The sequence below is a fragment of the Pempheris klunzingeri genome, chromosome 7, assembly GCF_042242105.1.
Source record: "Pempheris klunzingeri isolate RE-2024b chromosome 7, fPemKlu1.hap1, whole genome shotgun sequence".
Classification (NCBI taxonomy): domain Eukaryota; kingdom Metazoa; phylum Chordata; class Actinopteri; order Acropomatiformes; family Pempheridae; genus Pempheris; species Pempheris klunzingeri.
Window position 1 is genome coordinate 5701602 of NC_092018.1, and position 22387 is coordinate 5723988.

General features: G+C 40.7%; 1 protein-coding gene across 1 annotated transcript; it reads right to left on the reverse strand.

Moving 5' to 3' along the window:
• Nucleotides 1-1472: 1472 nt before the first annotated feature.
• On the reverse strand, nucleotides 1473-20776 carry LOC139204484 (guanine nucleotide-binding protein G(q) subunit alpha). Its single transcript, XM_070834518.1, has 7 exons — nucleotides 20128-20776; nucleotides 10998-11182; nucleotides 8014-8168; nucleotides 7664-7792; nucleotides 6637-6766; nucleotides 5629-5782; nucleotides 1473-4911 (listed from the first exon to the last, which is right to left on the reverse strand). The coding sequence occupies exons 1-7, from the start codon at nucleotides 20261-20263 to the stop codon at nucleotides 4721-4723; spliced, it is 1080 nt and encodes a 359-aa protein (XP_070690619.1). The 5' UTR covers nucleotides 20264-20776; the 3' UTR covers nucleotides 1473-4720.
• Between the last annotated feature and the right edge of the window lie 1611 nt (nucleotides 20777-22387).

Consider the following 22387-nt stretch of genomic DNA (forward strand, 5'->3'; position numbering starts at 1 on the left):
CCAGCCCTGCCACTCAAGTTTAATATTATTCTTTAAGTATTCTGCTCTCTCTATTTTTTCTTTTAGAGGGATTTTTTTGTGCATGTAAAAATGTCATTTACTTAAGATAACACGAGAAAAAAAGAGCTAAAGTAAACTCTGAGGGGCAACTTCACCCAACATGTTGCTAGGCAACAAGAATCACATCTGTGTTCACTTTAACTACATTTCAGAGGTTAACAGATGATTGTAATGCAAATTGAAGTATAAATACAACCGGCAACAACGTCAGGACATCTGGTAAAGGATAATGCTTATGCTGTGATATCAGTCACAGACTATGATGAGGAGTAATGCTATAGCTCTAAAGGCATTAAATTAGCCACATTACAGAAATGACAGTTAAGTCACTGGGATGGCAGAAAATAAAAATCAGAGCCGACATACTTTTGAAAAGAAACATGTTGCTTCATTCAGAAACATGTTAAAGGAGTGCGAGTTTACAACATTTTACACAATTATGACTGGAGATCATCATAATAGCACTACTTCAAAATTCGTCATTTACTGTCAAATCTGCAGGATTTGGAGGGAAAGGAACCCAAAAGAAGGCTAAAACCTGTGCGAGTAAAAGAGCAGTTTATGGAAAGTTCAACCTCGCTGTCCTAAATTCACTGTTCGTGACACCGCACTGCTCTTGAACATACTGCATGACATTTGAACAGCAGCAGAGGTTTCCAATAATGTGTGTTAGCAAGTCAACACCAGCTGTAGTCTGTTCTCTCTTAAAGGGAAAATCCAGCCTGAATACAGCTCACATGCGCTCCCTCACAGTAATGATGTGAACATGAAAAAGTTGCTCACAAATCTTGGAAATTGTCTTTTGTGGATCAAATTTAAAAACCAATTATAATTTGCATTATAATAACCCTCCCTTTATCATTGGTAAAAAAGAAAAACCAAAACATTAATCTTAGATTGACCATCAGTTCATACACTGCATGACTTTCTGAGGCTCACAAACATGGATGGACAGTCTCTTCTGAGTGGGTTTGATGCAGTATGTGAACTGTTTAAACAAGGATTTTCCCTTTAAGTAACAGGGACGGTGGAAATGGCCACTTTAAACAGCAGGGACACAAGTTACTGATTACTGCACCTCTACATCTCTATCATATCTAGATCAGCTTTCCACTCTGTTACATGTTCTATATGTACAGTGCTGGAGAGATAGTCTCTATCAACACTGCTATGTTGAAACTATAGTCCAGCTTCAAAACATCTCCTCTGGCAACAAGCAGAATCAAGTGAACACCATTTGAGCATTCAGTAAAACGTGTGATGATTTTGCCCCCAGTCTGTCCTACAAGGCCCTGCTGTTGAGAGGTGGTTATTGTAAGATTTACTTCAAGTACACTTTGAATTGGACTGGAAATCAACTTGTTGGAAATGCCAAAATGAACCATCCTGATACGCAAGTTCACCAGCCAGCTGAAATATCTGAGAACAACAGGACCTCCAAGTGAGGGCTGGTTACCTGCCAAAGTGGCTGGTAGATGCCAAACTACAGCCAAACGCCTCAAAAACACTCCACAGGTGGCTCGTGATGATTTTGAGCCCAGATTGTGACACCTTGCAAGCACATTCTACACATCCTGCTTTGTAGGAACACTGTTGTTTAATTATAGTCTCATCAGGCAGTTCAATGCATTATAATGCACTGCGGCATGGATTTTAAGACATGAATCTGATGTGACAGCATTATGAAATCAATACGAAGTGTGTTCTGATTACAATTCACTTATGATGTGCTTATAATGTCCTGTAATGATGTTATATTAGCTACACTTCAAAGCTGTTCCCAGGTCTTCTGACAGCACAGAATAACAAAGAGAGACCACCAAGCCAAAACCAAACAATCTTCCAGCTGCACAATGGGACATTATTGGCTGCACTAGCTTCACTTATCCTAAAAACACAGGTGCCTTGTGTGGGACTTCAGAGGCACAGCTTATTCAATAAGGCAATATGTACATGTGAACTGTTGTTGTTGTTGTTATAATTTCATAAATAAAGTCTAAAATAATACTGTACATTCTAACGAAATGGCCTCAATCAGGATGGAAATGTAGTAAAAAAGAAATAAAGCACCTGTTGATGTACGATTCTAATTGGGCCAAATGGTTGGGTCATTTTTTTTTCCACGTTTGTGCACACTGGTTAGTCACTGACTCTGGCAGACTCTACAATACTTTCTATCAGGGTGGAGGCTCATTTGAGGGAGAGTAAAGGGTGACGACATTCCCATCTGCTAGCACAAACAATCAGATAATTATATCTCTTTCTTAACAAGATTTCTTTATACAAAATCTGAGCCAAAGCAACACCTAAACTGCTTGCCATCCACCTTGTTCTGCCACTATTTGTTAAATCAAACATCTTGCATTCAAAAGGTGGTTTGTGGTGAGGAAGGGAGTGTTCAGGATCACAAGGTGTGTGGTTGACTAAGAAGCCTCAAAGTTAATCAATACTTCTTGAGAAGCTCTAAGGTGAAATTAAACACAAACGAATAAGAATCAGTGAGTGATGTGATTACACATATATGACAAGTGCTCTGTTCCTGAAGCCAGTTAAGAACTATTACAATTAGCCCTGTAGATTGGATTCAGTCTGCAGTTTTTCATATAAAAGTCAATTCAACAAACCGGCTACTATAAGTACTGGCATACCAATATTAATCTGTTGTTGGATAATAACATTTCTCTTTATGGAGGTCTGAAGCTGAACAACGTTTCTTTGCTGAGAAATAAAACTGGCAAAACACAAAATGTACATTCTCCTCTTAAAAAAGGAAACAAAAACAAACATGTAAATAACATATTTTTTCTTCCAAAAATGAATTAGCCATTAGACATACAATACAATTACATAGATACATATTTTCAATACCGCACATTCAATCTGCCAAAAAAGTAATGATTACAAAGCCAACAAAGATGCTGCCATATATATAGAGAGATGTATGTACATTGATTATAGCATTCATAATTGCACTATGCCTCAATAAATGTAAATTACAGGCTTATGTTCTAGGGAATCATTACAAAAAAAAAAATACTTGAAGTAACTTGGGAATGAGAAATTGCAAAACAGAGGTGCCAATCAGAAACCAGAAGGGCTTACTTTGGTAGAAATTGAAAATCAATGCTCTGCCCTTTTATGTAGGATTTAGCCAAATTCATTCTCCACTGCTATTGAAGTTCAACAGCCAGGCTGTGGACACATCAATAATGTGACTGGACAGTCTGCAGGCCAGGGGGAGGGGTTTTTAGCCACATGCAAGGTTGTGATTGGACAGTTCGAGCAGTTCAGCACACTGGGTGGCGTCCTCCCCTCTGGCAGTCTGCTAACTACATGTAGCTGAAGTCAGTCGAAGCTGTGGGTGGGTGGGTGGAGGGGAAATACCGTTGACATTGATGAATACTTCAAAAATGGCAGGAATCAGTTGGTCAATCAATAAGTCAGTCGGTCCGCTCCTTCTGCGTTCATTTGCCCCGCTCTTTTCCTGTCCTCAATACTTTTCATTTCATTAAAAGTAGTAAACAGCGCAAAGTGGAGTCTGGTGCTTGAGTTGTTTTGGCATTGGCAATAAATATACATATTACCATAATAAAAAGTGTTAATGTGGCACAGTTGAACATAATCATTTAATAACATAGTCTCATAAATTATTACCTCCTCAACTCCCTTCAGTCTGTGTAAAGCAACCGTCAACATCGTGATTTTCATAACATGACAGAGTAGATGTCCCCGAACGCCCCCTCACCTGGTTGCTCAAAGCACAGAAAGCATTTTTAGAGCCAACTTCTTTCACACTTATGAACTTCATGGTTATGTCGATGCCGCAGAGCTGTCATGTGAGTGTCACTCAACGCATGACTTGGGTAATTTCCCGACTTCCACAGTCAAATGCTCTACTCATCGGATGGTACCTAAGTCAATGCAATGGGATGATAATTATGACTGATGTCAATCAATACCAAATCAATGTGAAATAATTTAAAAATCACAGTTTATGTCGACTTATCTTGCCAAACAGTCCCTTGAAGGAATAAGGAAGGTGTCAATCAGACATCTGTTACATCATTTCCTGTTGGTCAAATAGGTAAACGCCCAGGACGAAGCTTCAGAATGAGGACAGGTAAGGAGGGGGATAAAAAAAAGGAATGAAAACCTTTTTTTCCCTCTTCTTGTTTATAAAAAGGCAGGAGGGAGGGGGCGCATTGCATTCATTCCAGCTCTGACGAATCAGACTGACAGACAAAACAAGCCCCCAAACCTCAAGTGCACAAAGTAGTTTCTTTCTTTCTGTCAAAAAAACTAAACAAAAGAACAAAACTTCACAATGCGTAAAGCCTAAAAATGAGGATCACTGCTGTACATATTTAACAGCACATACCTGCTCAACCCTTCCAAATATCTTGCCCCCCCCCCTCCCTATATTTCATTAACTCCTTAAATAGCAAGATAACATTACTTTGCTCACCCCTTGGGGCCCAAGAGATCAACAAATGGCAAATAAATTAGTATTATGCAACCATTAGATTTTTTCCTGTGATTTTTGTGTGTGTGTGTGTGTGTATGTGTATGTGTGTGTGTGTGTGAGATCTTTTCACAGACTGCATCAGTCAGTGTGTGTTGAGGGCCTCCTGTTGGCTGCCCTGCTCTGCTCTGCTCTGCTCTACACCAGGTTGTACTCCTTTAGGTTGAGCTGCAGGATGGTGTCTTTGACGGCAGCAAAGACAAAACGGATGTTCTCTGTGTCAGTGGCACAGGTGAAGTGAGAGTAGATGATCTTATCGCTGTCTGGGTTCAGGTCCACAAACATCTTGAGGATAAACTCTCGCCCTGCTTGGGCATCCCTCTGCGGCCCTGGAGAGGGAAAGACAATGCTTCATGAATATGCCAGAGGGTACAATGAGCCATAATGCTTAATACTACAGATTGTTTCCATTGCAGTGCCACACTCTCACTATTCTATTCTGACAACGCAGATATTAACAGATTGCATATTTGGTGCCTCTCCTGATTTATTTCTTAACACTGCAATTTTCCCAAGTGTCTGCAGTCAGTCAAGAAAATGAAAACAAACTGCTGAACATCCCTGTTTGTACATTTTTCAGCATCAGCTCAAAGCCTCTCTGTCAGATTGTTTAACAGTCAAAAAGAAGAAATCTCCTGACTTGTATAATCCCAAAAGTTTGCCTGTTTGCCACAATGTGCCTTAGGTATTTAAGTAATTTATCAAACATTACACTTTTGATGTCAGCCATGCACTTCTTCTCATAACTAACAAATATATGATAATATATACTGTTGGTGTTTAGGTGTCTTTGTAATACAGTATGCCTATTACTGACCAAGGCATACCAATATATGGACACTATCTGTATAAGCCAGTAACACCTTAAAAAAAAGCACATCATAGGCGTGTAGTGAATATTGGTGTTTCCATGGCAGCGAATCACTGACGTCTATTTAAACTTGACAGCGATCTGTCATAGTGTGCTACTGAGCAATAACAGACAAGCTTTGTGCTTGGGTCAGAAGTTTGAGATTTGGGTTGAACACAATGCTGTCATTGCTCACCATCATACTCTGGAAAGTAGTCAACAAGGTGAGAGTACATGATCTTCTCCTCCAACAGGTCCTTCTTGTTTAGGAAGAGAATAACTGAGGAGTTTTGGAACCAGGGGTATGTGATTATTGTCCTAAACAGAGCTTTACTCTCCTCCATCCGGTTCTACAGAGAGAGCATGCAAATGTGTGGGTGAGGAGAGGGGGAGAAGTGAGGGGGATAGAGAGAGAGAGAGAGAGAGAGAGAGAGAGAGAGTGTTAATCACTTAATTAAACCACAGTCTTTCATACTCATTAACTACAGATTTTAATAAATGTTTTACCACACCAGAGGGAGAGCAGTAAAGATGAGAGAGAAGGGCAGCCACGTCGCCTTCAAGAGTTTAATTTCTCCACTTGCACTTCATTTCGGTGTTTAATTGAACAAAACATCCATCCTGAAAGCCAGAGTCAGACGTCTCATGGCCAGTACTGCAGTACCGGACTGAGAGTGCTAAGAAGAACATCTCCTGTATATCATAAACTAATCTAATGATGCCAGAATACAGAGCTGCTCAGTCTTCTCTTTCTGCAGTTTGCAGGCTCGCAGTAACAAAGGAAAGAAAACACATGGGCACAAAAGCGGACGACACAACACCTGCTCATTAATACACTTTAACAAACTGGCACACATGCTATATCCTCTTAAGAAGGAGATGTGGCCTGAGGCGGAATTCAAAACAGCTGGCTGATCATTTACAAATGCTTTCCAAGGGAAAAAAAAAAAGGGTGGAGCACCGCCAGCCAGGAGGAGAATCTGATTTCCATTGTTTTAAATAAGGAATAAGGCTTTTCATCTTCAGAGCCAACCCATCTCCCACATCACATGAAATAATAAAGCATTTTAATAGGTGAAATTGTTCTTGAAAATGTGAAACTCCGCACGAACAATATAATCACTTGGTTTGGTCATTAAATTTACTTGCTGTTGCTTGTCACAAATGCAACCAAATGCTGTGCCCGTGTGTGTTTATCAGTCACCTCATTGTCTGATTCCACCAAAACTTGGTCGTACTCGCTGAGCGCTACCAGGAACATGATGGATGTGACGTTCTCGAAACAGTGGATCCACTTCCTCCTCTCCGACCTCTGACCTCCAACATCCACCATCCTGTCATGGAGGGAGAGAGAAAAGAGTCTGTTTGAATCTCTCCTTGACAGGGATCGATAGGGATCAACACATTTTGACAAAAATAAATCAAATGCAATGACTATTAATGCTCAGGTGTGACAAGTGACTCTAATATCAAAAAGGAGTAAAAGCTGAATATTAACACTATGACTATGACTTCTATCACAGCTCCAGCTAATTAAGACTAAAGACTTGACATATAGTCTTATATATCATACTAAAGCACGTATGACCCCCCTCGTATATCCTGTCTCATTACTGTCCTATCTAATAAAGCAGAAAAGCTACACATTACATACATTTCAATGCTTCATTGAAGATGTTGAAGTTAAGGGAGTGTGTCATTGTTATAAAGGGAAAACTGTGCATAAGCTGGAAAAATACTCACATCCTTTTTGTGAGTGTGTGTAAAAGCATGGTAATGCCACAGTATAAGAAGTCTCAGGAAATGGACTAATGGGCGATATCTAAATACTTTATTGGAGTCGAGGTACTTTCTCAAAGAGCCTGACATCGGTTCATTTTCGATTAACAAGGGGTGTTATCATTGCGTGCTGACCAAAATGCCTCTGGACCCAGTTGGTTAAACCTACAACCAATCAGAGCGACGAAGCGTGTGACGCAGTGCCAAGTGTTAATTACACTTTTATCCAATCCTGTACAAATATGGCAAACACATCTGTCTTAACAATAAAAACTTCAAGTGCACTTGTTTGTTCTGTCAGAGAAAATACTGTCCAGTTTGTTTAATACTGAAGTGATGGTGGATTAAACATGAGATCGCAGATTTGCTGATTAAAAACCTTGGGAATATTGGACTTGTTAAAAGCCAATGCTATTTATGTTTTCTGATCCTGAATATATTTCTTGACCCACCTGAATATGACACTCTGCAGGTCGAACGGGTATTCAATGATGCCCGTGGTGGGGACTCGGACCCTCAACACATCCTGCTGGGTGGGAAGGTAGGCTACCTGGGCAATCCGGTCCAATGCGTTCATGTAACTACAGACACAAAGAGAGAAAATGAATCAGGATGTGCATTTCTCATCACGGAAACCATTCAGTGTATAACCTTAGCGCTTAGTTTACTGCAGTGCCTTCTAGAAAGTATTTCACCATAAACACATTTAGAAATGTCTTTCCTGAGATTTCCTTATAATTCATACTAAGTTTAGGAGTCTGATTTTAACATCTACATCCATTATGTTTTCCTCTTTACTCACTATTTGGTGGAGTCTGAGAGTTGGTATTCCCTCCTTCGATCATAGCACTCCTGGATTCCCGGGTCATTCCATAAGCTCTTGATTGCATCTACGTAGGGATTCTCGAATGTGGAGATTTTTTCTACATCCACCTCTCTCACAATGTTGGCGTTGCCCTGGGGGGGAAAAAAACAAAGGGAAAACCCGCAGTAATTTACTGAGACACACACCTTCATCCAACAGCACCAAACAAAAAGGAAATACTTCATCCATTAAAACTTCATCAACCTTTTTTGATAATCTAAAAACACAGAAACTATAAAAGACAATCCACATACAGGTTATGCAGCCCTAATTATCACTCACTCACATATCCTATATCCAGAAATTTCTTAACACCCCGAGGCTCAGCGTGGACCTATTATCTGAAGCCCAAATCCCACTGGGCTTATTACGGGGAAAGTTTTAATGTCCCAGATTCCCATTAAAACTCTCCTGTGTCCCATGACAGAAGATCAACATGTGCCTGATTGTTGAAACTGTTTTATTATCATAAAACAGACAGCAATTATGATAACAATAGATGATCACGAATAAGTTCATCTTTCATGATAGTCATAGACAGAATCATCACCTACCCTTTATCTAAGTCTTCTCACTCACTTTATAAAGGCTGCTGACAGTATGTGGTCATAAGGTATGATTGAATTAAAACAAAAGAATTAATGATTTAACGTGTTGTAATGGATGTGGAGCTGGCAGACTGAAGCAAACAAAATAATCATCGCAGTAAAAAATACTCAATGCAATGTAAATGATTCATATGTGATTGAGACACGTACACTCGGCTACGATGTGACATTACTGTGTTATTTACACCTTCTGAAATAATCTATCGTGGGGACGAAAGAGCTATCAGCATTAGAGTCATCTAATGTATTCCCCCGCAACATGTTTCTGTTTTTCTAACCAACTTAACGTGTCAGTGGCCTTCACTATCAGAATGACAAAAGATTAAGACAAACGAGATATTTATACATAGAAGAGACAACTTCTAATGGTCGGCTACATGCCTGCAATCATGTCATTTACTATAATTGCCAAGACAGCCAGTGTGAACATGATCGACAGGTTTCATTTTCACTTCCTTTGCGATGTCAGTGATGGTTCCTGTTTTAGCCTGAAGTGTGTGAGAGCACAGGGATGTTGGGGAAACTACTAATGAATGCATTCATTGTACACAAATAACTTGGATTTCATTGTACAAAAAAAATCTTATTTTCTGAATGTCTCATACCTTAAACCTTAATTTGTAAACTCTCTATCACTACAACAGCCATTCTGATAGTTCAGATACTGTTTTATGGAGTATGAAGAAGTTGGTGGTAAACATGTTCCCCCATCCTACATGGCATTACTTTTACTCTGAACATTTGAGGGATGTGCTAGTTTTGTATTTTCTTCACAGTGGGTAAAACAGTGTTGAAATTTCTGGGCTGAAACAGTTTGGCATTTGGTTTCATTCTTCATGAACATGAGGGAAGCGAAAGCAAACATGAAGCTCGACGATCCGCCACGACAGCACTGCTGGAGTAAACTCCAAGTTGTGGTGCCATTTTATACCTCTCAGTTTATACAAAGTGTTATCTCATGCAATCCTAATAGTTAGGTGTTTGATGTTTGGCTCCCCTTTATGACCAACTGTAATAGTCTTCTATTAGCCTTCATCATAAAGATGTGTTATATACATTATGAATCTGATGCCTGATGAAGGTCCTTGACCTAAACGTTGTGTCTCTGATGCTGTGTGTATGTAACTCTTTCTTTCACAAAATCTCAATCTTTTGTAAACTATCAACATTCAGTCAGATACACAGGAGTAGAAATAATAGCAACTCTGTAATTTGGCAACCTGCTTTTCCTGGTCACCATGCTTCTGAAATCCACCTGTATGGTCTGCTCTGATTATTGAGAAATTGATATAATTGTGTTTACAAAAATACTTAAGACATACTCCCTTTGGTTTAAAAAACACAATATCTGCCTTTTGATGTAAATGATCAGTCCAATGTGTTGCACTGTCCCGACCACTGTTAGATAAGCAATACTTAAGAAGTCTACTTGTTGATGTATGTTTATAGATATGACAATGCTGATAAAATGTAATTTTATCCACAATATCCACAAAGTCAAAGTGTTATATTCTCATGACCTTTTTTGCCCCTGTTTTTCTTTGCATTTCCAATAAAATAATTACTGAGTCCTAATCCTGACATCTGATGTCAGGATATCACACTACAGTTGACTAAATAATCTATCAGCCCCCCCCCCTAAACAAAAAACAAGCCCTTTCAGCAAGCTGAAGCAGCGTGGTGAGCTGTCACCTGAAATGCTTAAAGACTTAAAGAAAGCTCCACTTCCTTTCATTTGTCACTCTCACAGGGAATAAACTGAGACTGGGAGGTCACTGTAACAGCTCCCAGTGCTATGACTACAAGAGTAACTTGCACAAGAGAAAAGGGAGAAAAAAAGAGGACCTGCTAGAGTGATAGTCACAGACAAGAGAGATCAAATCTGAGTGAGAAGTGTAGGGGCAGTCTGGAGCACCAGCTCGAGTCTAGCTGCTGACCTTTGCTGTATGTCTCTCCCCTGTTTTTTGTCTATTAGGGCAGGTCTCTCTTGTGTATTTGCATATGTGTATTTGTGTGTGTATATATGCACGAATGGATTTTAGTGCATGGAAACTCACAAGCAAACACAAGTACGCACGGGGTGTGATGGAGGGCTGGAGTGCTTTAAGGACACAGGAAGTGTTGAAAAGGACAGGAAACGATTATGGATGGCTGTTCCAAATAAGATAGACTGCACTCTAAAAATATACAAGGATGCTGTGACCACTTTGCAGCGCCTTTCTCTCTTTTTCTCAAACTATTATTCACCTTCCACAGCAGTCGTTATTTCAGCCGAGGAATTTGAAATGGCTTGAGTGAAAAGAGCTCATTTACCTTGTTGTGCTCATATTTGTAGGGGATCTTAAGATTCTCCGAGGCTCGGATCATAGCCTGCATGGCAGTGAAGATGTTCTGATAGACCAGTTTGGTGAAACCTCTTTTGTCCTCGTCGGAGTAACCAGTGCCGTGGATAATCCTCATCTGTTTGATGAATGTGCTCTTTCCACTTTCCCCAGTGCCTGAAAAAGTAGACAGGGAAATGGAACAAATGAACAGAGTTTATTTTGTAAGTTTGTGCGGGGTTTTGTTGAACCAGACAACACATTTATTCTCCTGTGAGATTGATATCCATTGATATTTAGTCATTTATGACTGTCCTGGGCCTCCGTGGGTGAAAAAGGCACTTCAACGACCAAACACAAGTCATATTTTCACAGGTCATATTGTAAATAATTAATTGGTTAATTGGAGTTGAGCAACTAGAAGACAGCCATAACAAAGTTAAGAGTCCAGTCAGAGACCTCATTCACAGTTAGGGGGGCTGCTTCCGTCACTCAGTCGGCCATTGACACAAATACAGAATATATTCCTGCCTATTTGTCAGAGATGTCTTGTCTCCTTTCTGTATGAAAGAGTCAGGTTGGATCCCACCTCAGAGTTCCTATAGATAAGACCTGTGTTAGAGTGGACGTGCCAGAGGGAAATTTCATCAGATTCAGAAATTATTTAAATCCTGTTCCACTTGTCAAATAAGCTCAATTTTCATTTAAAAGCCACAACCTGAGTGAAGATTTACTTAATTAAATCGAAAAACATCAAGCTTTCACTCCATACTTTTCTGACGGCTCATTCAATACCGAGTCTGATAATAGCTTCACATCAATAATGATGTACACAAACCTTGTGTTGTTGGTATTAAGTTCTTATTCTTACAACTATACTTGCTGGTTCAAATTTAATCATTACCCGCAGCCTGCAGCAATGCACCCGCAGCAGAGACACTTTGAGACACTGCTGTAGTGCTGGTGTCTAAAATCCCCTTTTATTAAAGCTGCATTTATAGATTTTTGTTGTGTCCCATCTATAAGTGTCATACAATGCTTGCGTACTGTCAGATATTATAAAACAGGCAGCAGAACTCGCTGTCTAATAGCGTTGAATAATGGAATTGATGTGAAATTGAATCCATGGATTCACTGTAAGAGGCTGGAGCGAGCGTAACGAAAAAGTTGCTTACATCTGAATGACAAAATGTAATTTTAACAGATAGATGCAGAGATGTTATGTATTCCATGTCTGAAAAGTGCAAAAGAGAGGAGCTGGGGGCCAGAACACGTAAAAAATTATTCTAAATCGGCTAAAGGAAGTATGCAAAATTGGGTTCATGACATTAATTGGGCTCATTAATTGGCCAAATCGATTAATTGCTACTGTGAAAAACCCTTTCCACTTTACACACAGTCATCTGATCCATTGTTAGTATAGAAATGTGGACTAATGCAGATTTAAAGTTAAGTGCACACATCAAGTGCAAAGTATAAGGACTCTTCCTGAGGAACGAACACGCACGCACCCACACACACACACAGACACACACACACACACACACACACACACACACACACAGACACACACACACACAGACACACACACACACAGACACACACACACACAGACACACACACACACACACACACAGAGTATGTATTCATTCACTCACACTACACAGTCAGTCTCACATATAATATTACGTGCTGGCTACTTTTCTCTCGGCCTGTTTGCTTGGTCTGGTGACAGACCAAGAACAACATCTCTCTCCTCTCAGTGGTGACAGGGACTATTTGGGTGTGAAGAGCTGGGGGTGTAGTTTCTCTTTGGTTCACTGAGAATCTTGGCAGTCTAAATGAACAGTCTAACGTTGCCTCACCACTAGATCTTGAATAACTTTGTCAGTAGCTAAGAGACGTGTGCTGCATTCCACTGTAACCTACAGTCTCTGTTATACAAGTCTAGATGTGTTACACTCCTTTGTACACTAGAATTACATAAACTCTATTTAAGCCAAATTAGCCTCTCTAGTGTGGGCCCACAACACAGAACAAGCTACAGGCTAAACTAGTGCTGAGATACTATAACCTTTGCAGAAACAGCTTTTCTACTGTAGGGCTGCCAATCTAGAAGCCTGAAATGAGCAGGGAAGGTAATAATGACAAAACTGGAGTTGGCACTATTACCCTTAAGCTGCTCTTGATCCAAGCATTTAACCCTTAAATTTTTAAAGTGCATGAAGCGATGAAGAAATGCTACAACCGTACAACTACAACAATAACTCTTTAGTTGTATGAGGTGGCTTTGGTTGCTTATTCATTTTAACATAATTAAATAGATTGCAGCTCAATATACTATATTGTACACACAGATTTCTTTTACAGACCAAGAGACCAAGGAAAAGTGCTCATGCTATTTGATTCTGAATTGGATTTTCAATTGCTTGTCGGTGCTACATGCTATTGCTGCACAAATACTGTTGCATTATCCTTTGGTGCACTGAAACATTCACCTCATAGCACCAAAGGGTGGGCGGGACCTGCCACCACCTGCTTTCTACCCACACACTCTGTCCACCCATAATTAACTATTACATTAACCTCAGAGACAAGCAGTAGCTGTTGCATACCACAAACAGTGTTGCATAAGAGTTAATGTCTCATGGCGTCCACCCTAAAAATAGATGCATTTTATTTTTCTAAACAGGCAAAGTGGAACAGTGAGTAATCTCAAAAACTTAAATTAACTGTGCCAGTGGGCTTTTGATTTGTACAGGCACAAATGATCTGAGCTGCTCTTGTGTGGCACAGCTCTGATCTCCTCAGGCACACACAGGAAACAGGAGAGAACCTCATGTCCTCACACAAGAAGAGGAATGTGAGTGGTTAATGAATTCATTCATAAATAGAGAGCTATAAGATTGTGCTTGACCTGACAAATTGGCGGTGAAATGCAGCAGCGTCAATTTTTAAAGGTTGAATGTGTAAGCTACTATCCGACTATTCTACTGGACTACAGTATTTTCATTATTTATTATATGCTACATAAAATAAAGTTATACAGCATTGTATAACCACTGGCTGTATGAACAATAAGAAAAATGATCAAAATCAAAAGCCTTAAGGCATCTCTCTGAGGTAATTCAGGATCACTTGACCACATCTGGGTCTTAATGGAACTTCTATTACACCAAGGAGTGTGTGCTGGCCATTAGAGGCTGCTGAGTCACCTTTCAAACTAAGGCAGTAACCCAGGATTAACCGGGTGTTTGAGGTTGGTGTGAATCGATGTTTCACATGAGGTGCTTATGTCTGATCTGGCTCCATGTCCAGAAGTAAAGCCAAGGACTCGTCAACAAAGTCAGACTCCGAGAGGGGAGGAAAGAAAAGACCAAAGAAAAAAAAAACAAAAAACAGCAGCTGCAGCTGATTTGTAAACCGAATGGGAAAAATGCAAAAACAATCATATGATGCTTGATCATCATCGTAAAAAATGCATGTGTGAAAAAGAGAAAAATTATTTGCCGCCAGCAATCTGGCGACACCTCAAGGAGAGTTAAAACACAGAGCAGAGGATGGCCATAGTGGGATACTGTATTCACTTTTACAAATGCTTTAGGCAATGTGTTTGTCCAATAACAGTCTGTAGTATCTACTTCAGATTTACCCTTCGTCAACATGCATTATTGCATTATATGGTTCCTATAGAATTACTATGGCACCACTTTTGTAGGTTTTGTCTGTTACTTGACTGTAAAAGAAAGCTACTCTCCCTAAATGTCATATTGAATCCAAAGTATAAATGCAAGCACTTCAATGAACTTAAAAGGAGACAATTCTGTTTAAATGATCCAACAATAAACAAGTTAAGGTACCAGACCAAGGATTAACCCATGTTTAACGACTGATAGGAAATCCTACAGAATGAAACTGAATGTGATTTTATTGAGGAGTTGAAACAGTTTAATGGTGTTTATAGAAAGGATTCTGAGGAGGTGGTTTTGTTTTTCACTTTCATAAAGAAACTCACTCCAGCGGGTGTCAAATCAATTCAGTGTTAACGGCAGGCAGCCTTTAGCCAGCACCAGCAAATCTCTAGGCAAAACACAAGGCAGAGACATGAATTCAATAAAAACCACTGCGGTGCACCCACGTGCCCTACTAGACAGCAGTCTGATGTTCTCCACCAGCATTCACAGTGTGAATATCTCCATGTTAGTGTGAGCTATTTTAGTTTAGGATGACTAGACTACTGTGTTAATCATTCAACTATATTACAATGTATTATCATCTGCTGCAGTGGAATTGGTTCAGACTGTAAGATTAAGAAAAATGGTTTTCCTCCCGAATTCTGAACTTTCTACTGCTGCACTGTTAATTTGGCTGCACTCATACAAGAATCATATGACATCTTTAGTGCTTCCTCTCACAATTACAACCATGTGTTTGTAAAAGCTTGTTAAAAGTTGCAGTGGACTTTGTTCAGTCGTAGCCTTGACAAAGTTCCCACAGCTTTCATTTTTCCGATAAACGCAGCTGACAGTGACTGGATGGATGAACACGTTTTTGGCAGATGATAGGCAAGATTTGAGTGCAAAAGTGCAGATTAGGCATGTTTTAAAGCTGCGATGGTTTTTAGAGGTTGTTGAGCTGCACAAACTTTGAACAAAGTTTGCCAGATACATTCTGTTTCAGTGTGTGTACCTTTACCGTCTAACCTCTTCTACTTGTCTGTGTAAAGGGGGACAGGCATCATAAACTAGGGCCAATCGTCTCTGGAGGATTCGAGCTGGGCTGTGCCACTTTTAAAATTGAGCAATTTTAAATTAATTTAGCAGATGGAGACAGGCCTGATAATTATTCACGTTTAACCCTTCTGACTGTCAACAGATGTTTGAGACTTGAGACAATGCTGAATAAATATGGGAGACATGTATAAATAAATGAAAGAATGTCACAAGAAAGTACTATGCAGCAGTTATACTGTATATTTCTCTCTCTTCATTTTACTGTCTGCTACAAGGGTAACATTTATGGCACCTGCTGTTGATCATCTACTCAATTTATCACTTGGAGTATAAAATGTCAAAAAATGTACCAGAGCCCTACATATTCAAATAGCTTCATTTAACTGACAAACAATTCAAACTCAAAATGTATTCAGTTTACCATCATATGAAGCATAAAAGCATCAAATCCTCACATTAAAGAAGCTGGATCCAACAAATGACTTAAGATTAAGTGACTATCAAAACACTGTAGTTACAGATTAGTTTTACCACCATTGTGGTATCTTCGCTCTAGTAAAACGATGATGACAATAGAGGTAGTATCTGAACAGGTTTGATCTCAGTGAGCATAAAACAATATCTGACACTTTGTGGGGTTAACTTTGAATAAAATATTGGATAAAAGTAAAATATTAAAAATGCTGTAATCTAAAAGGCCCAACACTGCATGTGATCTTTCATTAGTTTAGGTTCAGTGTGTTGTGTTATGTACAGTAAGCATGTACACATTAGGCGTATTATATAGTATTCAGGATCCACAAACAAACGTCTTACAAGGGATCTTGGGAGGTTACAAACTGACCTTTAGCTGCCAAACTGTCTTAGATCTCACAGAATCCTTTAGCAAGACTTTTCAAAACATCCGTGCGCACAGCTGACCTGTCCATCCCTGTTGCACTATGAGCTCGCCAAACTAGCACCGAAAACTGATGTTTTTAAGAACAATACACTTATTTAACTAAATGCAGGTAACTAAATATTTACTTTGATTGACTAGTAGCTACCAAAAGAAAGCCCTTGGTTTTTTATGAGAAACAAACTGAGGAGATGGCAGCTTGAAAACATATATTTGGTGAAGTCAGAAGCAAAATGTACCCAATTTGTAGCTAATGTGATAAAAACTACAAAGAATGCATTGAGAGATCTAATTTTGTCAGTATCATACTTATTTAATATAAACCAATTCTGTTTCCCGCTCCCTGTCTTCAGGAACACAGTCTCCTGTCACTATACTCCTCAGCTAAGTCGCTGCTTTCTCCTCCATTCATCTAGAACTTCCCATGACAGCACAGCTTTGGAATCTCAGCTAATGTAATGGAGCCACGGTTACAACCTCCTTAGCCCTGTTTCTTTACATTTCTCCGGACCTAATGTTATGTTTGAAGAGGAGACATTCACTTTCTTCAAAAATAAAACAGGAGACAAAACTCAGACTAGTGATATTCATCATTTTTACCATCACAACCAATTAAATAAACATTGTCTTAAGCTAAACGCCCCCGTGCCATCTACAGTCTCAGTGAAAATAGCCACAGAAAAGGTTGCAAGCGTGGGTTTTTGTTCAGAATTTATTGATTTCAAATCTTCCACTTCTGCTCCAGTGGAGCAGCTCAGTCAATGAACCCTGATTGGAAAACAAGAGAGTTCACTACTGCCCACTTCTGTCCTAAAGAAAAGTGTAGATACGCAGACTTCATGTACTTCACTCTGTTCCCACTGCAGTCTGATGGAAATATGAGTCAAAGTCAAAGGTCTTATTTGGCTTTCGGTATTGCGAACAATGAGATGTATGAGCTGTTCTAAGGAACTGTTCTAAGGAACAGCTCATATGCGGTGATGTAAATTTGGTCGTTGATCTTTACTGGACTTTTCCTAAGTCACCTGTTTCAGTGAAGGTATATCTGACTCATTAGCCGGCTTTCAACTATGTGTGTACCAGACAGCTCAAGTGTTACACTATCATATCCCCCTCTTCCCATTGCCTAGTTACCTATTCTTGGTCGCCTGCCCAGGTTAAATGCCTTAATTTATATCTAATGTATAAAGGACGATGGATTAAAAGCCTCCAACGCTTTTTAAACTTGTTCATTTGTTGTGTAGTGTGGGCTCCAATGTACACAGTCCCTGTGGATATATAGCAATTAGTGGGCTTGAAAGACTAGAAGGGTACTTTCACAGTCACGATGATTCGTGAGAAACCAAGCGATGGACATTTTGAAGAATTGAGAAACTTCTAAACTTGACATGAGAGTTTTGTGCTAGATCCCACGGGACATTAAGCAATTAGTGAGTTTGAAAACCCACAATACACTGATAGCATATGGGTTAATGGAGCCATACAGAGCACGCACAACTTCCTCCAGTTAACCGTTTCATACTCTTATTCATACACACAAATGTTTTCACTGTAAATTCAGAGTATTTAATGAGCTCTAGTCAAGGGTTAATTTAGCCAGATCTTTTTGAGAGCTCAGAAATGTGCATATTAGTGTATGTGTGAGCGTCCCCTCTGTCCATGATGGTTGTTATCCTGGTTTAGCCTCACATTTCCTATGTATACTACAATCAGCCGCTACATGCCACCATTTAAAACTGTTCCTACACCTCATGACAATACCACACTGCAGACAACCACAAAAACTATGTTCATGACTGCAAGGCAGAGTAGTATCTTCCCACGGCAATTCATGCTTCCCTCATTCTAAAAAAAAAAAATGAGAAAAATTCACAAATGTTCTTTGTGTTTGTTACAGAAAAATCAGACATGTGGTTCAACATTACAGGAAACTTTTTACTCTGCCACTTAATGGATCGTATCTTCCCTACAACTCAATATTCACAGACATAAATTGCACGCATCCTGTCATTAGAGGCGTACTACTAAACCACTCTGAAATATAATAGCCTATACTGATGGGACCTCCTGATAAGCAGCTACTACACACAAAATATACTGAACATGAATCAGAATCATTAGGTCTTTGATTTGGGCCATTAAATGTTTTGCATCACATGGGAATTGTGACTAATCCTTGAATAAATACCATATATTGTCTTGTGAGAAGTACAGTTCAGTCCTCATCAGTTTTTGGTTTGGGTCATTGGCTGTTTATGCGTTTGCATAATAGGCGAATTGTTGGGTATTAAAAGAGATTAGAGGGCAACAACAACAGCACAACAACGGAAGTGGCAGTCTGCTCCTTCAAATCCTGTTAAGGGGGATTCATTTCATCATTTTGTGCTAACAGGAGGGCAAAGGGGAAACCGTTCTCCTCCAAACCTCTCTTAAAACATCCCTCAAGAGGCAAAAAGCCCTACATGCAGTCTTCAGAAAGCGGATGATGTGATGTGAAGTCCCAGCCTGCTCCACCACCTTCCCCTGCATGCACTCTCTGAGGGACTGAGGAGGGCACTGGACCAGGAAGAGAGGCTTCTGGCACCACTCTCCACAACGACACTCATCACAACTAATGGGCTTTTTCGTAGAAAACCTAATTACAAAGACGGGATGGTGAGTAGCTGACATGTTTTCCTCAGATTTCTCCAGTATGACTAATTCTTCGAAAGGACTGATACCCCCACCCTCTCCCCTCTCACAACCCCACACTGTAAAACTGCAGCTTTAATACATTTGCAAAAGTTTTAAGATTTTATGGCGATGTTATTTTATGATTTAACACTAGTAGCTGAAAGAGGCAGACTTGATAAATTGGGGGATCATCTATTTCAACACACTGTTTTCACATGAATCCATGCTTATAAAGGTGGGTGTATGAGCATACCATCACATCAGCTTCTATACATGATAGAGCAGCATGCATCCAACGTTGCTCCACAGGCTGACACCTGTGATATAATCATTGCCAGGGTTAGTGGTTAAGCTGCAACACTGTCTTGATTACTGCCAATAAAACGCTAGACTTTGGCCCAGCCGATATTTGACACACTCATGAGCTCACCACCTGGACGGGCCCTGTGGGCCTGGCTTCACAGGTTGCTGTCAGACCAGTGAATGCACGGAGAGCTAAGAAAAGCCCTGTGGTGGCCAGGGAAGCATTTGTTTCCTCGACACTAACCGGTCACAGTTATTCAAATCAGGTGGTTTTCACACAGGTAGCCCTGCAGGCCCGGCTGGGGAGCATCTCCTCCCTCTGCTGAGCGGCCAATCTGTGCAGCCGACTCACAAAACACCGAGGTATTTCAACCACAACTTCACTCAGGTGGGAAGTCCCATTAATAGACCCCCGCGTTCATCCACCCACCCTCCCCTGCCCGACAAAGGTATTTTGGTGGGAGGAATTTGGGCTTTACATCTCCCCCCCTCCCCGTGTTTCTGCCGGAGCTTACCGAGAAGCAACAGTTTCAGCTCCCGGCGTGCATCCCTCTTATCCCGGCGGAGCTGCCTTTCGATCTCGTCGTTGATCCGCCTGGCTTCTTTCGCCTCTTCGCTGAGGCAACACGCCATGATGGACTCCAGGGTCATTCTGTCTGCTTATTTTTGTTTTTCTAAACACTCACTTTTCCGTCTTTCTCCCCCCCCACCACCTCGCCTTTACTGATTCATTCAGATTTCAGATTCGTAGGGGAGAGAAAAAAAAAAAAAAAAAAAGACGGAGGCCTGTGAATGCCAAATAATGTCCTCATGCAGGCCTGCTTGTGGTGAAATAACGCGTGGACGCCCTTATAATGAGCCTGAACAGCGCACAGATTGTGGTGGGGAGGAAAAACGAGATATTTGAGAAATTATTGACCCCCCCTCCCCCCGTTTCGGTTCGCTCTCTGGGCCTCCCGACAGCTTCAAAATAGTGTCCAAAGCGATTTGAGTGGAATATCTGTCCGATTTTAATTGGTGTAATCTTCTTTTCCTTCTCAATATGATCAACAGATCCTTTTAAGACACATCCTCCGTGCAGCTCTGCGTGATCTCGTTAAGCATTGCCATCCGTGACCGGCCACCCCTCTCTTCAAAGTCTTCAATGTTGCTATTTTTCAATCTGCAAAATCCTCTGTGATCAAGTTATCGTCCGCGGATGAGCACAGCGGGGAAAACGCATGAATAAAGCAGCCCGTTTATTTTCCAATGGCTCGGCTCCCGGGCGTGGTAAGGCAGAATATGGCGGACTTTCACTCCAATCCGCTGGGCTGGGATACAGTTCAGTTATCTCTCTCTCTCTGTGTCTGCTCAAAAAATCAAGAAAGCCACACATAACATGGCATTTCAGCCGAGAGCGCTCGATGCCGCAGCGATAAACACACCCCGGGTTGTGTTGAAAGGCGCTCACGGCCGTGGCTCAGCCGCGGGAGGAGAAGAAAAGGAGTAAACGCCGTGTTGTTGCCTTTTTCCCCCGGCCAATCTTCTCCTTTTCCTCAATTCTCTTCATGTATTTTTATTACAGAGGCCATCCACTCCTCCGCTGGCAGGGTGACGTCGGCCTCCCATCGACTAGGGGGGAGTGTCACGTCAAACAAACGCCACACTAGTATTTATACCCCCAACCTGTGGAATAGAAAATGGTTATGAATGGAGAAGCTGAGCTCATATGGGCTTGTGTGTAACAAAGGGCATTTCCACTTGAACTTTGTTTTTGTGCTGACTTGGTGGGAGAAAGCTCCACTGAGGACTCGTTAAAATATATGTCAGTAAATATCACGTATCTGAATGGAAAACAGTTCACGACCAGATGTGTTTTTCTGCAAATTCAACTTGTTCTTTGCACATATCTGTGACTGCATGAGTGAGTGGAGGTTGTGGAGCACAGTCTGAGTGTGCAGCGTGCAGTTTGTGGTGTAGCTGGTTTGGATTGCTTGATGTTGTGAGGACAATCTGTCGTCTTACATTGTTCACGTGTCCTTTTCTTACTTGCATCCTCCCTGTGTAATTTGCTACATGCAGCTCATCTGCTCCGCATGCCTTTAACAAACTTTAGAGCAGTACAGCAGTCACATTATTCTAGCACTAGGCCCACACTCTTACAGACTGATGAAATGATAAGCGGATGTGTGGATAGATGGATGGATGGATGTTTAGAAGCCATATCACGTATCCACAGCTGTTCCATTATGATCATCCCCACTGTTTTTTGCCAGTGCCATTAGTGTTGTCAGGGATTTTAGCCTTGTACTCCAGCTTTTTTCTGCAACCAAACACTTGGCTCATCATTATCCATTCATTTTGGAAGGACAGACAATCATTTTATGAGTCAACATATTATTGTGTGAGTTGTTGTGCATCCTGGGCCTCAGCAACACACTGAATTTCTCATTAGGATCCCAGTCAGATTAAGGTCCAGAGCCATGGCTGTAGAATGAGTGCTGACCTGCTTTATAGGCCAGTTTTGATTTAAGGGCCTTTTGTGTTTAAGGCCTGCCTGAAAAGTTGCGAGCTTTATTTCTTGGCAGGTCACAGGCTGTGTTCCACCCGTGAGACTGATTCAATTAAGAATCATTTTTCTGGACTGCTCTACTTTGCTTCTTATTTTGAATAGCTACACAATTGAACAGTCAAATTAGCAGATGGGCATTTGCAGGCCAAAGTTCAGGGCTTTTTAACTGCACCATCTGTACTGTCTGTACTGTCTGTACTGTCGGTGCTTCAGCGGTGTGTGAC